We start from the raw sequence: 22,770 nt of genomic DNA, 5'->3' as shown, positions 1-22,770 counted from the left end.
CTGTCTTAATTAGCTTCAAGACCAATCTGTCATTAAGAGGGAACAACACATAAAACTAAAGATTAAAAAGGGTGAAGTGCTCTGTAGCCACACTCTAAGTGTGGGTTCATTTCCTGACATTATTTTCCAGTTATCCTACTGAGTCTGTTTCCGTGAAAATTACACACTAGAGAAAGTGAGTGTCAGTTTCCTGGCTTACTTGTTGAGCTTCTGTGATAATATCTTGCTGAGTTCCTGCTCTTTGATGCAAAGTTGCTTGTATTTCTCTACCTTCCTTGCATCGGACTCTCTTTCAGCTTTCATTTTCTCAAGCTCTGATTCAAGACTTTTAATCCTGAGTTCCATTTGACTCATTACTGAATCATTGTTACTGTCTCTTAATGCCATTGCATGTTTTTTATCCTCAGATTTTGCCTATGGAAAATTAAAATGATATACTTTTAAAAACAATTACACTAAACACTCAGAATACTTGCTATGCTTCCTTTAGTTGTTGATTTCCAGAGTAATTTTAAATATGTGAAATAAGATGCCAGAGTTTAAAATATCAATATCAACTCCATTAAATCCAATAATAAAATGACACTGAACCTTGTTTGGTGGGCTACAAGTCTTATTTCTGAATTAGTCTCATGCTTGCCCTTATGTAACCAGACAGTTCATAGGAAAGAATTGACTCAAATTTCAAAAAATCGCCAACAGTATAACTTAAGAACAATTCAGAAGCACAGAGAAAGTTCAAAGTCCCAGTTTCTCTTTCCCTCCCAGGGGTCTTGTTTTATGCTAAATTGTCTAAAAAGTTGAATGATTATTCTGAAAGATCAATTGTATTTTAATGATGGGAACTGAAGTAATTAAAGGGATTAACAGATGTCACCTGACTTCTAGAAATCTCCAACACCAGCTGTTATAAGACACACAGAGGACACTCACATATCAGTTATGCTGTAAAAGTGGATGCCTGTCTCAAAGCATCTTCTAAATGATGACATCTCTCTTCAACCTCCCCCCATCCCCTGCCCCTGCATTGACAATATTTCTTCTGGAACTGACCTACCATGTTCTCTTGTGGCTGGTGCTGTGGGTCTAGTACATCTCTTTCCAGAATCTTCTGATCCATGTGGAGCTTTTCGTATAACTTTTGTGCTATTTTTATTGATAACAATTCCTGCTCAATGTATTTAAATTGTACATTCAGAGGTAAATATTTGGCGTTCATAGTTCCCCATTTTTCTTTCAGTTCATGGATCTACATGAATAAAGAAAGTCACATAGACTGGTACAAAAGGATTTTGGTTGGAAAAAACTTACAGAAAAACAATAGCAGATTTTGACCTAAATTCAATTGAGATACATTATAATCGATAGCAGAGTCAGAATGTAATCCATTGATGCTTGTATAAAACCAATAGAACGAAAGTCATAAAGAATCATAAAAATATATTTAAAATGTTATTAATCTTTGAGAATTTTATATAGTGTATTTTGAAGATACACAACCTTCTCCAGTTCCAGATCCACCCCCACCTTCCTGCCCAGGCACCTTGGTGTTCTATTTCTTTCTCTCAAATTCACTGAGTCCAATTTGTGTTGGCCAATTTCTTTTGAGTGTGTGTCCTGCCCTAGGGCATGGTCAATATGTCAGGGTCACACCATCAAAGAAAACTGACTTTGAGGCTTAACAGTGGTTAAGAGAACTTGTTGCTCTCAGAGAGGGTCTGAGTTTGATTCCCAGCATCTATCTCCCTGTTGACTCACCATCATCTGTAATTCCAGTTCCAGGGGACCTGATGACCTCTGAGCTGTGTGGGCACAGGGCATGCATGTAGTGCACATATATACATTCAGGTAAAACATCCATGCACATAACATTAAGTAAACAAAATCTTTAAAGTTAGAAAGGAAGGAAGGAGGGAAGAAAATTGACTCTGTCCCCCAGCAGCTATCAAATGCCAATAGCTTCTCAGCTATTGGGAGTGAATCTTTCTGTCCATCTCCCTGCTTCATGGTTCACAAAATATACTCAAAATATTCACAAAATATACTCATCTATGTCACAAGATATCAATCTGCACTGGACTTCAAGCTTTTTTTTTTTCCTGATTTGTCTCATTTCTTTCCTTCATAAAATTGTCTCTTAGTGAAGAATCTCTCCCTCTCCCATCTTTAATGCCTATAGCTTATAAGGAAGTTAGGGACACTGGTTTTCAGTTGTTTAAGGTCTGCATTAATAAGCAACTCTCAAGCCAGGCAGTGGTAATGCACACCTTTAATCCCATCATTCAGGAAGCAGAGGCAGGAGGATCTCTATCAGTTCCAGGCCAGCCTGGTCTATAGATCTAGTTCCAGGACAATTAGGCTACACAGAGAAACCCTGTCTTAAAAAAACAAAACAAACAAACAAACAAAAAACCAAAACAACAAAAATAAACAGCAGAAACAAAAACAAAGACAAAACCAAATACACCCAAAGTCTCCCAGAACAAGAGTCTGGAAATTAAACTGTAATTAATTAATCTGACAGATGTGGAATTCAAAGTTGCATGTCTTATTCTGAGTTGGGGATGTCTGGCTCATTTGAATGACTGTCTTACTAAAGTTTTCATTGCTGTGAAGAGACATCATGGCCAAGGTAATTTATGAAAGTAAGAATTTCATTGGGGGCTTGCCTATAGTGCCAGAGGGTGAATCGGTGTGGCAATAGACTGGGAACGAAACTTCCAAGTCCACCTCTGGTGACACACTACCTCCAACAAAGGCCACACCCCCCCCAATCCTTTCCAAACTGTTTCACCCACTGGGGAGTAAGCATCAAATCTGTGAGCCTGTGGAAGCCATTACATTCAAATTGTCACAGCTGCATTACAAGAAGTCATGATCATGATTTTCAGGAAGGATCTGGAATGTCCTAGTGATAGGACCCATTCCTTAAACAAGAATGGTTTAATTCAACAACATCCTGCAGTCGTTTAATCTTTCCACAAAGGTGAATTGATTTTCAACATTTGTGGAAAAACAAGTGTGAAAAAGCAGCTTTTCTAACAAGAAATAATGCTGGAATACCTGGATATCCACATGCAAAGAATAAAGTTGTACTCCTACTAAATAATACGCTTACAAATGAACTCAAAATAAACATGTGAAGTGTAAAGTTAAAGGTCATGTCTCTAGCTTGAAGATGGACTTGGGTCACATGGCCTTTTATCTGTTCCTCTTTGCAGTGATCAGTCCTGTGGCTGATGAGGAAAAGGGAATGAGCAATGCCTGAAGGGTATGTGGTTCCTTCATAGGTGCTGAGAGCAGTTCACAGCTGAGGATGCTCTGCAGCTATATCAAATGCTACTGACATGCCTCTGTTAAATGACTCAACTACAAATGTCTGTTAGTTATATCTCAATAAAACAGCAACGGTATGCCTTGTATTTAAGAAAAGCAGTGCAACAGGGTTCAAGCAGAGGGAGAGAATGGCAGAGGACGGGAGGTAGGCAGGGCCCTTTTAAAAGGGAACACAGTGAATGTGCACAGGTGGTGCTCTTAGTGGCTGCAGCTGAGGGTGTATCCTGTCAGAACCTCAAGGACAGGCTAGTACAGATGCCTGAATATTAGCAAAATGTAGAGGGAAAAAATCAGTAGAATCATTGTCTTTAGGGTAAACAGAATGGAATAGTTGTTTTTTCACTGTTTCTAGGGTAAACGTTAGGACGAAATAGTTGTTTTCTAAAAGTACTTAGACCTTGAAAAAAAATAATTGTGAAAAACAGTGGTTAGCTTCTGTGTTTCTCTGAAGGGGTTTTATAGCCTTTGCATGACTTTGGTCACATGACAATCCTGGCACACCTCGAGTGTCTTGCATTACTACAAACAGCACACAATAAGGACTAAAGTTGCAGGTCGGTGTTTTTCTTCTGAAGACATATAGATTAGATCAGGGGCTTTGGGTATGAGGAACTTGTTTTACCCCAAACAACTCTTGTGTAACAATCAATAAATCCACTTTTGTATGGCTATTTAAGGTTCAGTTCCTCAAAATAGTGCCTTCCTGCCACCACAGAGCCCGAATTACAGAGAAAGAGTTATCCTCTTTCTTTGATCATCCCTTGCTACATAGAACACCGAAACCAAACAAAATCAATGCTACTCATGACTTAGTGGTTTATGAGGGTTTGTACTGCTTGACTTTATATACCAGTAATACCCTTTCAGTGGAAAAATAATTAATTTTCATTGACACCAAGTATGAACATTTAAGCATTTATATTTTTGGTCTCTAAACAAGTTAGAATTACCTCATTTTTTAACATATCCATGGAAATGTTCACTTCAAGTTCTTTAGTTTTTAAATCTCTATGGCAACTAAATTCTCCATTTTCATGATCATTCAATTTCTTTCTCATTACTCTTAAGTGTTTCTTTATTCTGCAAAAGGGTACATGGTCAGTATGGGAAGTTTTTAAAACAATAAATGCTTAACAAGTTTTCAAATGGATTTCTATCACATTTTTACATACTTTCTTTAAAATGAACCTACACATTATGATCTCTCATTTGTTTCAACTTAAAATTATTGAAAGTATTCTAATGAAATTATAATCTTCAGTAAATAATATGAAGAAAAATTTCTATGGTATGACAGATAAAGAATAAAAACTGTGTGTAATTATATACTGAATTGTTTTAACTATTACTATCTACTTTATTATTATAGTATGAAGCATTTACTAATGATTAACAATTAGGAATCAAGGTAAAGAAGAAAAAACGTACATATGTGTGAGCTATATGTAAATATACATCATTTTATATACAAGAGCTGACTATCCATAGACTTTGGTATTTGTGGAAGTTCCTAAAACTAAACTTCTGCAGATATGAGGGGGGGACTTTATTTTAGTTGTATGTGTGTATATACAGATACATGTAGATATGTATGTGTAGATACATATATGTAACAAACAAGTTTAGCAATAGGTATACCTCATGCACAAATGGGTAGTACTCATGGAAAAGGAACATATCTGTATGATATCATAATTGAAAAAAAAGAAAGGCAGAAAGAAAATAAAAACCAAATCAATTTAAATTTGATAACAGTGTTTTAGGTAGGGAAATGTTTGAGCGATGAATGAAGGGTGCTGCCAGAAGAAGACAAGAAGGAAAAACTAGCCTAACTCCTCCCTCGCAAGGCTCAGGGGTTGCTGTGGAAGAAGGTGCAGAAGACCATAAGAGCCAGAGACAATGGATGACTACAGTCAAAGTGGTCCTGCAGCTACAACAGGGCAGCTGCGTATAATAATCACGGAGATTTTAGACAGCATGTACAAGCCCTGTGTAAATTCAAGCCAAACCTGTCTCAGCAAGGGAAAGGGGAGGTGGACATGAAGCCACCCCTCTCTGGAGTGGGGGGGTGATTAATAGCTTCTGGGATTCAAGAGTCAGTTTTCTTTTTAAGTGTGGACCCTGAAAGTCAACCCTGTGCCAGTGGGAGGCCACACATTCAGGAATATGGGCAGCACAAATTAGATTTAGTGGGTGAATAAAAGGAGGATGCAAAGTGGGAAAGAGGAGGATGGATCTGGGAGAAGGAAGGGCAAATATCAAAGCAATGGGAAAGAACTAAAAGAAAAAGAAAGAAAGGAAGAAAATAAGAAAAAAAGGAAAGAAAAATTCCAGGTAGATGAAGAAATGTACAGAATCATGCCAAACGCATCACTATCATTGTTTTCAGGATCATTAGAGAGTATACATATTTTAGCATCCAAATTTTCAGGTTGAGTTGTGAGTTTCTGAAGTGAATTTTAGAAAACAGTAAGTTTTGGTTGTTAACTTATAAAATGAATTCATATTTAGGTTTTAATAAAATTATTAAGTCTGTGAGTGAAGAGAGCTGAAATATTAAAATCTTACTCAGTAAACTCCCTCTCTAATTCTTCATTTTTATTCTTCTTTTGATCCAAAGAACACCTCAGAGATGATAGGATTTTGTTGAGTTTCTTTAGCTGTTCCTCTTTGTCTCTAGCCTTTGAAAAAATATAAAATGTACTTAAAAAATCTTGACATAAACTATTCTTTCTTTAAAATATTATTTATTGCTGGGTGGTGGTGGTACAAACCTTTAATTCCAGCACTTGGGAGGTAGAGGCAGATGGATCTCTGAGTTTGAGACCAGGCTGGTCTACAGAGTGAGTTCTAGGACAGCCAGGGCTACACAGAGAACAACTGCTCTAACTGATTAACATTTCACTTTTCTTTGTATTATTATTATTATTATTATTATTATTATTATTATTATTATTATTTGGTCTTTCAAGACAGAGTTTTTCTGTGTAGCCCTGGCTCAAAAAACTATCAAGAATAATATACTTTTAGGCAGGTTACCAAAACCATTATCTTATGAATTCAGTCAAACCTCCTATAAAGCAAAGAAGATTTTCACTAACAGCAGGAAGTGGCATCAATATGAAAATATTAACTATTTATATCAGTGGGACTTCTCACATTTCCTGCAATGTTCCCATTAGGGAAAGGAAAACACGAGACAGAGGTAAGCAAGAAACTGACTCACCAAACCTGCATGTAGCTTCCAAAGCTCTGCGATTTTCTTTTCTTGATCTTGGATTATAACTTCTGCCTCAGACCATTCAGCTTGAAGCCTAAATGTGTTTTATAAACAATTATTCTTAGAGATGAATTTTTTTTTTTACAACATTGTATAATGACAAAGGACTTAAATTCTTAAAAAAATTGAGAGGTAGATATTGTTTCATTTTCTAGCTGTGTTTTAGAGAGAATGTGCAAATTTTAGGTAAAACGAACAAATATCACACAGCCTTTTTTCTTTACAATGTGAGGATTGAACTCAGGGCCATGGGCATAAAAGTATGCCCTATTTATCCCACTGAGCAGTGTCCTTAGACCTAAGGGGCACAAAACTGAAATGTCCCTTGATCTTCCCAGAGCTATCCTTACTGTGTCTGATATGATTTCTATACTACACCGATAATTCACTTTGTAGATATTCAGGTTAAGTGTATGGATCTTTATTTATTTATTTAATGTGTTTTATGTGAGTTGGTAAAGCCTGCGTGTATATCTGTGATGGTCTCAGATCCTCTGGAACTGGAGTCACAGACAGGTGTGAGCTGCCATGTGGGTGCTGGGAATTGAACCCAGGGCCTCTGGAAGAGCATCCAGTACTCTTAACTACTGAGCCACCTCTCCAGCCCCGTGTGTATGCGCCTTTAAATTATACTTTTGCATGAAATCCTGCATCTTCTGAGAACTCTGTATAGCTTCTCTTTGTCGATCCTGGGCCTCTTGCAACTAAAACAAAAAATTAAAAAGAAAAATTTACTAATATTCTAGTACAAACCTTCCCATCACATGTTTTCACTAAAATTATTTTTTAAACATTTATTTTGTGTGTGTGTGGTATGTATGTATGTATGTATGTATGTATGTATGTATGTATGTGTGCTTCAATGTTTGTAGATGCACCACACACATGAAGATTCCTGTAGAAGCCAGAAGTGGGTATAGGATCCCTGGGAGCTAGAGGCAAATACAGGCAGTGTGAGCTACCTTATATGGATGTTGGGAGTGGAACCCAGATCCTCTGCAAGAGGAGCCAGTGCTTTTAACTACTGAACCATCCCTCCAGCCCCTCATGCTAGAATCTTATTAGCACACAGCCACCATCCCTTTATCTGCATACTGAGGATACCTTTTGTATATTCACTGTGGAGTTAACTGAGTTATTGCAAAAGGGATCTTATCCCCACCAAATCTAAAACATGATCTTCATTGACCTGCCTTATGACTGACTGAAATATGGTATTCTTGTTTTGAAATCATATTTTCTCAGATACTCAAACGGACAACATTTGGCAAATGAGAAAAAAGTTGAAATCCAATTATGGTGAATTTTTACATGTTGAAAGTACTACTAAATTATAATTTTAATAATCATATGATGAATAACTAGAGCTATGAAAGCAATAATTACAAAAGTAACATAATACTCTAGGGTAGAACTGGATGCTAAAGGAAAGTGTGAGAGGCAGCTTCCTAAGTGAGATGCAGGATGCCTGTGTCTGAGACCCAGCTCCTGTTGCTAATAGTAATTGTCTTAAACAAATTAGCTTTTTGTACCTTGGCTACCTCATCAGTAAAAGAGAACTAATTACAACTTCTAACACTGGACTTTATGGATGATTAGATTAGAAAATATGCATAAAGTAATTGGAAGAATTTGAAAGACATATGGAGCCATAGACAGCATTTGCTGTTGGCATCAGCACCTTGCTGTTCTCACACCATCCTATCCTTTAGGCAGGTGGCATGTTCACAGATTCCTTCCATACCAGGTGCATGGAATCTCTTTAAAGCCAGTGAAGGGGGCAGAAAAATGGAGGCTCTAGACACACCCCTGGTAAGTCACAGAACTTTTGTAATGCACTAGCCACCTAATTTCTTTCCGTGTATATTAACTTCCATTGGCGGTTCTCTCAGTAGGCAAATTGCACCTTTGGGGCAAGGTAGTGTGCAGATGAGGCAACTGTCAGGCATCGGATTTAACTATGAATAAAGGCCCTCTTCCTCTGTGTCAGCCAGCACTCTGATGAGTGGATGGTGGTTACTAAGGGTAACGTGCAAGGCATGGCAGGTCAGAAGCGCTTCAATGAGAGCCTCTCTGTTGATGAATCACTACAAATCTAAATCACAGGTCAGCCTCCATTATAAAGGAAGGTAGATCTCTTTTTTCCATTGTGAGAAAAGTATGAGCATTTGGTAAATAATCCTCTAGCAGGTGAAGGTTTATATTGAAGTCTTTTGGTAAATAATTCCCCAGTAGATGGAGTTTTATATTTAAGTTTTTAACATGTATTTAGATGGAAATTCTTCTAATGTCAATGTTGGTAATTATGAGTATTGTATAAAGTATTTAATTTTATCCTAACAAATACTGTTTTGTTTTGTCTTTCCAGCTCTGGGGATGGAGTCCAGGGCCTCACACATTAGGCAAAAACATTTTAGTGTTTAAAAAGAAAAGTGACATCCTTATCAAACATTATATTCCCTGTAGGTATAAAACAAAGTGAAATAAAGCCAAATGAAGAAAGCATACAAAATTAATGACTTAATTGTTCTGCAAACACAAGGTAAGGAGAGGGTTGGAGGAATCTTCAGTAAATAGTAAATTATGAGCCAATTCTGAATAAATGATGACAAGTGAATAAAATGTAGAAAGAGAGGGAGCATGATTAAAAGCCAAGAGACAGTAAAATCAATACACTCAACTCAAAGGGTAAAATCCAATAGCAAAGAAATAAAAATATGGCCACAAAATCATTTCAACATTACAAATAAAGGCAAGAAGTAACAGTGGCACTGAGACCCTCCAGTTGGCAGCCACACAAGTAGACTACTATTCAACAATATGAAGAAATGGAGTTTTGGTATAGCAGTGATGACCTTGAAAGCACCATGTGATAGAAGGCCATCAAGAAGGGCTGAATATTTATAGGAAACTTCCAGAAGAATGGGGAAACTATAAAAAGTACAGTTTAGACTGGTGGGAAAGGACTGGGAAAGAAGGAGGACTTAGAAGGAGGGTGACACAGAGGAACTAGGATACAAGTTGTATTCTAAGAGATTCATATAAAGTCCCTCACAGAACTGGGAAGGGACAAGTCCCCCAGACCTCAGGTAAAGTGGGGGAGGACAGCTAATGGAGAGAGAAGTAGGAGAAAATGAGAGGGAGGAGAGGAAGGCATGTGTGACCAGGAGGATTGAGCCTGGTTAGGAATGGAAAATAAGAAAGAGAGAGAGAGAGAAAGAGAGAGAGAGAGACAGAGAGAGACAGAGACAGAGAACATAAAAGAGGGAGTCAATATTGGTTTGAAGATAAAGTTGAACACAAAGAAAGGTCGAGGGAACTACAAGACTGCTCCCAACTAACAATCTCAGCTCCCGTGGAAAGGCTATCATAAATGCCCTTCCCGGAGAGTGAGATCAACAACTAACTTCTCCATGGAGCCCTCAACTAATGCCTGTTGAAAATAGGAGCAAACACCCATACATAAACACTGAGTCGAACTAGAACCTAGAAGCAGATGGAGAGGACAAGACCATGCGGTAGAAGTACATAGAGACAGCTTACCTGAACAAGGAGGAGCTAAGGGCCACTAGACTGATAGCTGGGAAGCCAACAGGGGACTGACTTGGACCCCCCTGAATATGGGTCTCAGCCAGAAGGTCTGAGCAGTCTAAAAGACCTCAGACAGAGGAGCCAGGATGTATCCCTGGTGCACAAAAGGACTTTGCAAACATATCCCCCATGGAGGGATAACTGCCTTATTCTAGAGATAGGAGAGAAGCCCTCGTCCCTACTTCACAGGACCTGTCAGATCTACATGACCCCAACTGGTCATATGGTATTGTGGTGGGGGGTTGGGAGGGGAGGGTGTTTAGAGTGCATGGGAGAGGGCAGAGAGGGCAAAAGGGAGGGAAGGAGGGAGGGAGGGCTAAAGGGGAGGGAAGGAGGGAGAGGGAACTGGGATCGACATGTAAAATAATAAATTAAAAAAAAAACAAAACGCTTTGACTCCAAAATTTAAGTTGAAGAACAAGTTACTGGGGAAAAGGATTTCTATTTTTGTTTCCACAGAAAATGAAAAGATGTGGATTCCTTCCAGACTAATGTGGTTTGATCACGCCAGACCGCCTGAAACAGAGTACAAGCTGATCCTACATTCCAAACAGCTGGACAAAACAGCCCTACAGACTACAGCTAGGATATCTGAATCTTCTTCGAATCCCCCAAGACAGCGCCCCTTACCAGCAGGAAGTAGTTTGGAAAGAACGACGCCCAAATTCCCAAATATTGTGTATAAATGTTTGTTTTCATTTAATTGGACTTTGTTATATAAAATTAAATAAAAAAATAAAAAAAGAAGGAGGGTGACAGGGAAGGGATTTGAAATTATTCTTTAAAGTGATGAAAATATTCTGAAATTGATAGAGTGACCATTGCTTGACTCTGTGAATATACTAAGAGACCCTGAATTTGCCTGTCAAATGTTTTCCATACACTGTGTGGTGGCCATTGTGCCTCATCACAAACTCTACAAAAGCCATGACAGAAACAAGAAAACTTTCTTTGTTTTTGGATATATGTATATATGTAATCTATTTCTATGCTTTTATACTAGGTCTAAAATGGAAGAAAAATGTCTGACTTCAAATATTTACAACTGCAAAATAAAGTATAGGCATTTTTTTTCTGCATGCATATCTGTGCCTGATGCCCATGGAGGCCAGAAGAGGCATTGGATCTCCTGGAACAGGAGTTACAGACAGTTGTGAGCCACCTACCATGTGGGTGCTGGTCTTCTATTTCTTTTCCTTCTTTTCTTCTTTCCTCCTCCTCCTCTCTCTGTCTCCATGTCTCTCTCTGTCTCCCTCATTTTTGAGACAGGGTTTTCTCTGTGTAGTCCTGGCTGTCCTGGAACTCACTATGTAGACCAGGCTGCCCTCAAACTCAGAGATCCACCTGCCTCTGTCTCTGAAGTGCTGGGATTAAAGGTGTGCCATCTTGCCCAGCTGAACTTGGGTCTTCTGTAAGAACAGTAAGTGTTCTTAACCACTGAGCCATCTCTCTGGCCCCAGCTCTGTTTTCTGAGAGAAATGGTAGCCTTTCTGTGCAAGTGGAAGCAGAACTCTGGGATCAGAATGTCTTCATTGTGGAGCATGTAACTACATGTCTATCTGATGCAGTGTTGTTTTCAGACATTTCTTGTTTTGAAATAGGGATTCTCTGTAAAGGAGTTGATGAATTGAAAACATGGTATCTATTGCCTGCATGTGTCCCCTTCCATTAGTAGGAAGCACCCTTACAGATGAACACATCAAGGGAGTAGAATCACTGTCACAAACTAGAAAATCCACCATTGGTAGCAAAAGGAGTTTGGCACCATGGAAAATCAGCTCCTGTGAGAAACACTCAAGCCTTTGCTTTAGGCAAGGCTGTCATGAGTGTTACTATTCAACTGCTGCTCACCGAGCAAGAAGAATTATCAGTGGTTAAGAGCACTTGATGTTCTGGAGGATGCAGGTTGGGTTCCCAGCACCCACAGAATGCTTCACAATCATCAGTAATAGCAACAGGATTCAATACCCTCTTCTGACCTCTGTGGGTACCAGGCATACATGTAGTACACATATAGACACACAAACAAAAAGACTCATACAAATAAAAATAAAAAGGAAATCTAAAAATTCTCTGTACTTTGTACCTTGCAGTTTCCTTTCTAAAACGTGCACATTCACATACCAACATGTTAGTCATCTGAAAATGACTGATGAAAAATGTCTGTGTTCTGGTTTTCTTTTGTGCATTTAACATCTTGTGTTTGCCATTGTGGTTTTGCAAAATGCAACCTTGCAAGAGTCTGGCATTTGGTTCTCTAAAAATTGCCAGTCAGTGCTGTTTTCTTCTTCACAGTTTAAATGTATGCTTCATGAAGTTTTAATCCCACATCACTGGAGGCAAAAAGCCTAAACACTTAATTAAATGTAGAACTTTCAAAAATCTAGTCAAAGAAAGTAGCCAGTTCATGCTCAGGGACCTCCACTACACATGACTGAACAGTATTCTGTGTAAAATATAGGGAACCACCTGGAGGTGGTGGTGAATGCCTTTAATCCCAGCACTTGAGAGGAAGAGGCAGGTGGGTCTCTGTGAGTTTGAGACCAGTCTACAAGAGCTACTTCCAGGACAGGCTCCAAAGCTACACAGAGAAACCCTGTCTCAAAAACAAAACAAAAACAAACAAACAAACAAACAAACAAAAAACTAAAAATCAACCAACTAACCAACAAACAAAAAAACATAGGGAATCTGGTCACAGAGCAAAAGCAGTTTCTTCATACAGGCACTGATACTACTGTGAAGTGAATTTCTTTATGAAACACAGTATAAGTTTCTTTATAGTTGTAAAGCTAACAAGCCTGAATTTTGGCATAAAATGCCCCAATTAACATTTATGACCATACAATAAAAAAACATTACTTTCTCCAAGATTTACTGTAGCTACTTAGCTATAAATGTCATTATTTCACTTTAGGGTAAGGTGACACTTCCTTGAATTTTAATTAAAAAAATTTATATGCCTTTGTGTGTATGCCATGCATGTGCAGGGGTTCTTGGATGCCCTGGAGATGGAGTTGCAGATGGTTTTAAAATGGTCAATGTGAGTGCCAGGAACTGAACTCGGGTCCTTTGGGAGAACAACATGCTCTTAGTCACTGAGCCATCCATCCAGGCCATGAAATAACATTTTGTTAAACTGTTACATAATGGAGCCATGGACCTCATGACAAAGCTTTGGTCCACAATGAACCATACACACAATGGTAGTCATGCAGGTTATACTGCCTAATATTATGCATACATATATGCATATTAATCAGAGATTTTGTAACTAATATTGATGAAGTAAAGTCACATTAAGAATAATTAATAGTAAGCAATTAATATTACCTGATCCAAAATCTGTTTTGCTTTCATGTGCAGGGTCCCCAGAGCCATGCCATATTGTTGAATTTCAGAGTCTCCAGTATGAAGCTCATCTTTTCCTGGCAACAGTGTCTTCATGCTTTCATCCTCTTTATAATCTTTTTGTTTTAATGCAGCTCTGTAGTTAAATAGACTTAACTTAAAACTCTTTTTTTTGAAAACAAAATTATTCTAACAAGTCAATATCCTTACTTATTTTCCTAATATCTATGTCCCAATACTTTTTCTAGACCTCATGTTTTTAATTTCTCACTTCAATCTTTTCTAGAGATCATATTTATTGGGAAGGTAATAATGAAGGAAGGAATGTTTTCTTGACTGATAAGTTTCTGTTAAGAGAAACTCTGGTAATTATTTTGGAAAAGCCACTTTGAAACTATTCATCAATTTGACAAATGAAAATTATTATTTACACATAATTTGACATAATTTTCTATATAACCCCCTAATAAAAACAGGTAATGGAAAGTTAATTTCTAAAAGTTATTGCCTACAAACAAGTATGTGTGTTAATTAGAAATATAATTTTATTTTTATAAAACATTACATGCACCCTTGGAATGATTTACAATATAAAAGATCTCTTCCAAAGCTTTCAAACAATGAGTGTATACTTATTACTAGAATTCAAGGCAAGACTAGGGAGTCTATTTTACCTTTCACTAATACTTTCAATTCATCTGAGTATTTTGATAAGCAATTTAAAAATCAATACAAGATCAATTGATTCAGTAAATGTATCTTGTTCTTTTAACATAGAAAGTTAGTTTCATTTCATCAATGAGAGATGTATTGAATAAATTAATTGGTCATCTACTCTAGTTAGTACAGGTCAAGAACAAAGGTGTTGGACCTGGAGAGAGGCTCAGTGGTTAGGAATGCTGGCCTCTTGCGGAGGAAATGGGTTAGGTTCCTAGGACCCACATGGCTCCTCACGATTGTCTGTAATTTCAGTTCCAGGGGACCCAATGACCTCTTCTGGTCTCTCGGCTTGCTATGTAATATACATACATACATGTGGGCAAACACACACACACACACACACACACACACACACACACACACACATGCGCACGTGCCAAATGGGTAGCTGGGGTGTAACTTAGCACTATGTGCTGGTCTTGAAAAGATGAAGTGTAATTTCCAACACCAAAAATAAAAATGAAGAGCACCACTGCATGAATTCTAAAACTTTGGTTTGATAAAATGACTGCTTCTTACTCCTGTGGTGGGACTGTAAGTTAATACAGCTTTTGTGAGAACAACTTAGGCAAATGGATCAAAGTCCTCTTTATATTTCTATTTATTTTTATTTTTTTAAGACAGGGTCTTATAGCTCAGTGTAGGATGGAACTCATTATGTAGCCCAGGTTGGCCTTCACCTTCCATTATGTTTCTGACTCAAGTCTCCTCAGGGATGAGATGAAAGGTGTGAGCCATACATTCCACTTATTGATTAAAGTCATTTACTTTTTAAGAAGCTCCTATATTTCAAGGCAATAATTTTATATAGAAAAATCATTAAAAGATAATTAAAAACATAGAAAACAACATATAAATAGCATTCCTGTAATAGACAGTATGCCTTCCCAGAGAAGAATCATGCTTAGAGGTGAAAGATAAGCCTATCCATCTTTGGCTGATGCCCCAGGAAGAGCCGGCCTTGAACAGAAGGTTTCACTGACTTATATACACCTTAGGCTTATGCATTTACATACTCTGTCATCCTTAAATATCGTTTAGGTCCTGGCCCTAGGTTGCACTCTGAACAATTTAAACAGAGACAGAGGACTGCAAACCTGGTCATGCAGGCAGATGTGATGTTCTTAATGATAATTTCTTAATCATTGTTACCTAGGATCATCTTGCCTATGTGGTAGAATTTTGTTTTTCCTAATAAAAGCACAAGGGATTTAAAGGCACACAAGGTTGTGGTCCTATCAAGGTCCCCTCGAGCATGTTCTTAACGGATGGGCCCAATGGCTAGTCGATCCCAATGAACAAATACTTATATTCAAGCATCATAAATTTTGTTTATCTCTAACAGGCTGTGCTCCCAAATTCTCCCTTTAAATGTCTCCTAAGCAAATTTATCAACAAATCCTTTTATAGAATCAATTCTCTTACCTTGAGTCTCTTCTATATCATTCCTTTAAAAATTACATGAGGACTGCCAAAATCTCATTGCTGAGTAAGTAACAAGAATCCTATGCAGTAGGCTCCTATAGAGCTGTTAAAATTGTGACTTGTAACGATAATTATCGGAAATATGTAGGGGCAATGGCCTGTTATGGCATTTGTATGGATTTTACACTTCACAAGACAAGGAAGTTTCTCCCTATTCAAAACCCCAGAGGAGCTAGTTACATAGTCAGCAGTTTCATAGATCCTTTCCGAACATCTGCCATAGAAAGTAAGTCTTCATCATCTACAAACCAATTAGCCTCAAATCCTCAAGCCTTTGTGGTCTAACCTGGATCTCACTGGCTCTGTTTTCAACACCTCTTCTCCCGCTACACTGTTTTCCATGTTTCCAGTTTTCCTTGAAAGTAGCTCACAGGATTCCTTTTCAGTTTGTGCTTGCTGTCTTTTGGAACACAGGTCTGCCTCTGTAACACAGACAGGGGTCACTTTTTTTTTTTAAATTGAAAATAACCTGGTGGTGGCACATGTCTTTAATCCCAGCACTCAGGAGGCAGAGGCAGGCAGATCTCTGAGTTTCAGGCCGGGGTCTGGTTCACAGAGTGAGTTACAGGACAGCCAAGGCTACACAGAGAAACCCTGTCTGGAAAAACAAAACAAAACAAAACAAAACAAATTAAATAGATTATTTTTTTATAGAATATATTCTGATCATGGCTCCCCCTCCCTGTATCTTCTACCAGATCCTTCCCACCTCCCCAGCCATCCAATTCAAAACCACTTTTCTCTCTCTCTCTTCAGAAAACAAATAGGCAAATAAAAAACAAGCCAAATCTCACAGCCTGAGAAGGCACACGTCTTCAAGCTCTCTCTGGGATAGAGTTTAGCAGTCTGTGCAGTGACTCGACAGCTCTTAATTCCTGCTTCTGTCTCTTCCATGTTCTTTGTCATGCTGAACTAAATCATGCCATGCAGGTTTTCCTGTCAAATACCCCCTTCCTTCAAATTATACAAGTCGGATCCTTCCTTTGTTCTTGGGATTTTGCTCAGAGATGCGTTCTGAAGGCTATTGTGACAGCCCTTCCTTTCTCTTTCTCTTCCTTATTCTCACTCTTTTATTTTTGAGACAGAGTAAGTAATACTATGTAGTCCAGGCTGTCCTCAAACTCAGAGATCAGCCTGTCTCTGCTAGGATAAAGATGCATGCCACCTCGATTAGCTTTATTCTCACTCCAGGTTTGAAAGCGAAGTGCTTCTTCCCTTTAAAGTCTCATCATGTTAAGATCTCTGTATATGTTTTTGGTTGTGAGCCTAGACTTTAATGGCTGAGCCGGAGGGAGGGAGGGAGGAAGAGGGAACTGGGATCGACATGTAAAATAAAAAAAAGGATCTCTGTATATTGTGCTCTTTTCGCCTAGTGTTCTCTCTCCAGCTTGGAGGCCCATTCTCCTAACAAACTGCAGTTTCTGAAGGGAACTGTGTGTTTCCTTTCCAGCTGACTATTTCTGTTTTACAAGCCTTATTCTATGTAACGCTGCCTGTGTGAATGAACCAAATCCCAGAATTTCAAGATGCTGTACCAGAGAGGAACTATTCACTCATTCCTACACTGAACAAATGCATACTGGATATCTACAATACGCAACACAGGATACAAGAGTCTGCAAATAAAATGAAGAAAGAAATTCTGCTGTTGTTTAAAGTCTAGTGGAGAAGAAAAGATTAATAAAATAACCATTATAATTCTGATAGCTGCTGTAAGAAAATGTCTGCTATCACCCAAGGGAACTTGATCTGCAATAGGCCCCAGAATACTGTTCAGAGAAAGAGATGGCTATGCTGAGGAGCGCAGGGAGACAGCAGTCAGTCAGAGTGAAGAGCACACTGCATCATAGCACATTACTGAGACTCCATTGCAAGTTGCTTCCATCGACAGTGGAGTGAAAGGTGCAGACTTCATCTTTATCTGGAGGAACCCCAAACACAAACAGCATGTGAAACAGCAATTTTGAAGATGATGATTTGTCTGATATCATAGGAAACAAATGAAGGTAGTCTCTCAAATGTTTCAGTTGCCTTTCATAAGAGAGTGCTAGGCTGTGACCCAAAGAGAAGGAACATGGCCCAGGAGACTATATGAGAAATGTTAAAGAGGAGTCTGTTAAAAGGAAGATGGGCAGGGATCACAGGACAGAACACTGAAGACCTTCAAAGCCTCTTTTACTGCAAGCGGAGAACAGTAACTGTGCCAGGAGAAGAAGGACAGTCTCTTTCTGCCAGACAAGCAGGGCAAACACAGTTCATCCAGCAGTGGTCTTCATTAAATTCTAGAGTCAGCACTGTTCTGATGTCTCTTTCTTTCTTTCTTTCTTTCTTTCTTTCTTTCTTTCTTTCTTTCTTTCTTCCTTCCTTCCTTCCTTCCTTCCTTCCTTCCTTCCTTCCTTCCTTCCTTCCTCTTTCTTTCTTTCTTTCTTTCTTTCTTTCTTTCTTTCTTTCTTTCTTTCTTTCTTTCTTTCTTTTCAAGACAGGGTCCCTCTGTGTAGCTTTGTAGACCAGGCTGACCTCGAATTCACAGAGATCTGCCTGCCTCTGCTGGGATTACAGGCATGTGCCTGTAACAAGTAAGGTTTTTCTGCCCGCCGCTGCTGGTCTGGTCCCGCTGCTGCACCAGCCCCAATTAATGCACTGAGACTCTGTATTAGATATAATGCTGTTGGCCCATTACTTGTTTCTTATCGGCTAGCTCTGTCTTAAGTATTAACCCATTTCTGCAAATCTATGTATTTCTCTTACCGGGGAGCCGGCCGGTATTCTGCTTTCTCCAGACTCTCCATCTTGACCCTCCTTCCTACTTCCTCTTTCCTCCTAGTCCCGCCTATCTTGCTTTCCTATTGGCCAACAGTGCTTTATTCATTAAACCAGTATGAGAAACATATATACATAATGACATCGCCCATCATCTCCTCTTTTCTGTCTAAATAAAAAGAAGGGTTTTAAGCTTAACATAGCAAAATATATAACACAACAGTTATCAAGTAAGAATCACAGTTAACAATATTTTGTCCATTAACATTTAGTAAGATTTGAAGAAAATATTCCATCATCTATTTTATCTTGGTGAGTCTAAAGTCCTATATGTACCTTATCATTGAATCCTAACTAAGGAAAACTATAACCATAACTATCTGTCTTCAACTCCTTCAAAGACCACAGAAGGATAGTATATAAACTCTAGAAGTGACAGAGACATCTTGCCTTTTTCAGTCACCTGAAATTCTTCTGTAATCTTCCATCTTCAGCCCATAGGCCATAGTGTGTCTGGCAGACTCTTCAGCAAAGCAGGAAACTTTAAACTGCCTTCTTGTATTGGCAGTTTGTCAGTCATTTTTCTCTGTGTCCTGCAGAATGTCTGGCAGCCTCTTATATGAAGCAGGAACCCTGTAGCAATGTCCATCTTGAATCAGCATCACTTTTCTGTGGGTCCTGCATGTCCAGTTTATATAGCATAAAGTCAAACAGTCCAGACAAGAGCAGTATCTTGTCCAAATGGCTAGTCTTGCCATACTGGAAGCAAACTCTTTCTTCGATGTCCATCTTCCTTTCTGATGTAGGTGGTGTTGCCAGGAACAATTATGTCTCACTGTCAAGAAAAACCCTAAACCATTTTAAATGCCATATTCTGTAGGTTTTTGAAAGATTTGAAGAATGCCTATTCATCTTAAATACATCTCTGTGTATCTTGAAAAACTAGCTTAATTCTAAGCTTTGACTATCATAGGTAATTATCTATAATCTGTACTAAATTATACATTACATTCCTAAATGAGCTATGCAAACACAATACCTAAACAAAAGGAGAACTATACATATCACAAAATTGACCTTAATTGTATCAATAAATGAAAATCCATTCCAAAACAAAATTTTCATATCTATATTATGTGCCATCACCACCTGGCTTGTTCAGATATTCCTAATCAGCAGTAAGAACAGGACTGTACAAACCATACCAGTTTATAAGCATTTTAATAGTGTTTGAAAATAAAATACAAAACAGAAGTAGACCTATAAGGGATATTTGTGTGTGTGTTCTTGCATATATGTGTATATGTGTGTGTGTGTGTGGTATATTTGAACATGAGTGTGCCTGAGTGCTCACACGTACACATAGAATAGAAGTAGAATCAACAGAAAGACTTGGAATGCCACTCACACTGAGAACAGAAGGAATCGTTATGACTCTTTCATGGAGACTGTGTACTTGCTTTTGCTCTATTTTAACAGCAGACACTTTGGGCTGTTAATCAGGAGCACCTTGTAGAGGACAGAGTTCAGTTCCTAGCACCCACACTGGGCTACACAACTGCCTCTAACTCCAGCTCTAGAGACCTCTGACTCCTTAGAAACCTGCACAGACATGTATATAATCACAACACACATACATAATTAAAATTTTAAAAATCTTAAAATAATCCAAATACATTTTGATATGAACAGCACTGTAACACATCAGTATTTAATGGTTCAATGTTCAGCAATGTATACATATATTTCTGAAATATATTGAAAGGTCCCTGTCATTCCACTTCATTTAAGTTGATTTCTTGGGAACATGTCAGCCATGCAAGTGAAGGAAATGAGTAGGCTAACTGAAGATCTTCATCTCTCTTTCCTTTCCTCCAAGACCAATCCCCGGTCTCACTCCCATCTCTGTAGTGCATCACCTGCTGCAGCCTCTCCCTCCTCTTTGCCCACATCTCCATTTGATCATGTAGACTTCTCTTCCAATCTTTTCCCCCCACTCATCTTGTTACCCCAGCTCCAAACTCCAGCAGGCATTCCCTGGGAACCCACTAGCCAAACCTGCCAGAGAAGCAGGCAGACAAGCTTCAGATATTCACTCTCCCCACTCTCCTCCGAGTCCAATCTCCCAGTCTCATCTGTAGCAGACTACCTGTTGTAGTGAGCCTCTCCTCATTCTGCTGCCATTCCCAGGGGACTAAACAGATCCTGCTAGGACACCCTCCCTCCTGTAGACTCCCTCACCTTCCCCCAGCTCATCTCCAATTCCCGATACCAATACCCACAAACATATATTTCCTAGAGCCCCCACGGCCACCTCTCAGGATCTTAGAATTCCCTACTAGGTAACACACAGCTACCACAATCTTCTAAAAACCAGAGAGGGCAATAGAAACCAAGGAACAGACCAACCCGCCCAACAAAGACAAGACCAGATATCAGCATCTAGAATTACAGTAGATACCAACATAAAAATACAAGCAATTAATAGCTAGGATTGTATGTCTCTACTACAGCCTGGCAACCCTACCACAGTAGGCCCCGAGAATGCAGCGTACCAGAAGCACAAGACTAAGACCTTAACAAAGCCCTTATGAATATGATAGAGGACCTTAATGTGTAAATTAATAAATTCCTTAAAGAAATCTATGGGAACGCAAACAAACAGTGGGAGGAAATGAATAAAACAGTTCAAGATTTAAAAGTGGAAATTCAACCAATGAAGAAAACTCAAACTAAAATAAAACTGGAAATAAAAAAATTTAGGACCTGAAACAGGAACCTCAGAGGCAAGCCTCACTAACAGATATAAGAGATAGAAGAGAGAATCTCAGGCACTGAAGACAGAATAGGAGAAATTGATACCTTGTTAAATCTAAAACAACAACAAAAAATTCCTACAAAAACTTCACTGAGTAAAAAGAAAGAAAGGAAAAGAAAAAAAATACAAAAACAAACTATTGCAAAGAACAAATCTAACAATAATAGGGATAGAAGAAGAAGAAGAAGAAGAAGAAGAAGAAGAAGAAGAAGAAGAAGAAGAAGAAGAAGAAGAAGAAGAAGAAGAAGAAGAAGAAACAACCCAGGTCAAAGGCACTAAAAGTATTTTTTAACAAAATCATGGAAAAAGTTTCTCTAACCCAAAGAAGGTGATTTCTATCATGGTACAAGTGCACACAGAACACCAAATAGACTGGACAAGAAAAGAAATTTCCCTCAGCACATAATAATTAAAATACTAAACATACAGAAAAAAGAAAGAATGTTAAAACCTACAAGGGATAAAGATGGAGTAACAAATAAAGGCAGACCTGTTAGAATAACACTTGACTTCTCAATGGAGACTCTAAAAGCCAGAAGGGCCTGTATGGATGTTCTATAGAGTCTAAGAGACCACTGATGCCAGCCCAGAATACAATACCCACAAAAAGTGTCAATCGCCATAGATGGAGAAAATAAGACAGTCCATGATAAAACCAAATTTAAGCAAAATTTTTCTCCAAATCAAGCCGTATAGAAAGCACTAGAAAGAAAAACTCCAAACTAGAGAAATTTACCACACCTCCCAAAACACAAGGAATAAACAATCCTAATGAGCAAATAAGAAAGGAAACACACACACACACACCACCAACAACAAAATAACGGGAATCAGCAAATACTGCTTATGAATATTTTAACATCAATGGTCTCAATTCCCCAATAAAAAGACACAGACTAACAGAATCAAATACAAAACAGGATCCATCCTTTTCTGCCTCCAAGAAACAAAACTTAACACCAAGGATAGGCATCACCTCAGGGTAAAAGAATGGAAAAAGATATACCAAATGGACCTGAGAAACAAACTGGTGCAGTCACATTAATATCTGAAAAATAAACTTAAAACCAAAACTAACCAGAAGAGATAGGAAAGGATACTATACTCTCCTCAAAGGAAGAACCCACCAAGAATACAGAGAATACAGAGCAATTCTTAACATGTATGCACCAAACATGAAGATAGCCAAGTTTGTGAAATAAACACCACTATAGCTTAAATCACACATTGACCTTTACTCACACACTGATAGTGGAAGATTTCAGTGTACCACTTCCACCGATAGATAGGTCAGTTAGATAAGTCTAAACAGAAATGCTGGAGCTAACTGATGTTATAAATCAAATGGATCTAACATATTACAGAACAATTCCTATGAACACAAAAACAGCAGCTCATGGACTTTTCTCCCAAACTAACCACATGCTCA

The 22,770-nt window shown here is 38.4% G+C and overlaps 1 protein-coding gene across 1 annotated transcript in view; it reads right to left on the bottom strand.

The window, feature by feature from the left end:
* LOC127227640 (ankyrin repeat domain-containing protein 26-like) overlaps window positions 1–22,770 on the bottom strand; it is an 86,865-nt gene that overhangs the window by 7,575 nt on the left and 56,520 nt on the right. Inside the window, exons 21-28 of the mRNA XM_051192002.1 lie at window positions 16,050–16,185; window positions 13,541–13,694; window positions 7,250–7,320; window positions 6,563–6,650; window positions 5,905–6,017; window positions 4,287–4,416; window positions 1,058–1,249; window positions 200–414 (exon numbers count right to left, since the gene is read on the bottom strand). Coding sequence (XP_051047959.1) covers window positions 200–414; window positions 1,058–1,249; window positions 4,287–4,416; window positions 5,905–6,017; window positions 6,563–6,650; window positions 7,250–7,320; window positions 13,541–13,694; window positions 16,050–16,185 — 1,099 coding nt within the window. The remainder of the gene's footprint in view (window positions 1–199; window positions 415–1,057; window positions 1,250–4,286; window positions 4,417–5,904; window positions 6,018–6,562; window positions 6,651–7,249; window positions 7,321–13,540; window positions 13,695–16,049; window positions 16,186–22,770) is intronic.

This window comes from Phodopus roborovskii, unplaced genomic scaffold (genome assembly GCF_943737965.1).
Source record: "Phodopus roborovskii unplaced genomic scaffold, PHOROB, whole genome shotgun sequence".
NCBI classification, from domain to species: domain Eukaryota; kingdom Metazoa; phylum Chordata; class Mammalia; order Rodentia; family Cricetidae; genus Phodopus; species Phodopus roborovskii.
The sequence above is the reverse complement of the archived record's forward strand: the minus strand, read 5'-3'. Positions and strand labels throughout refer to the sequence as shown.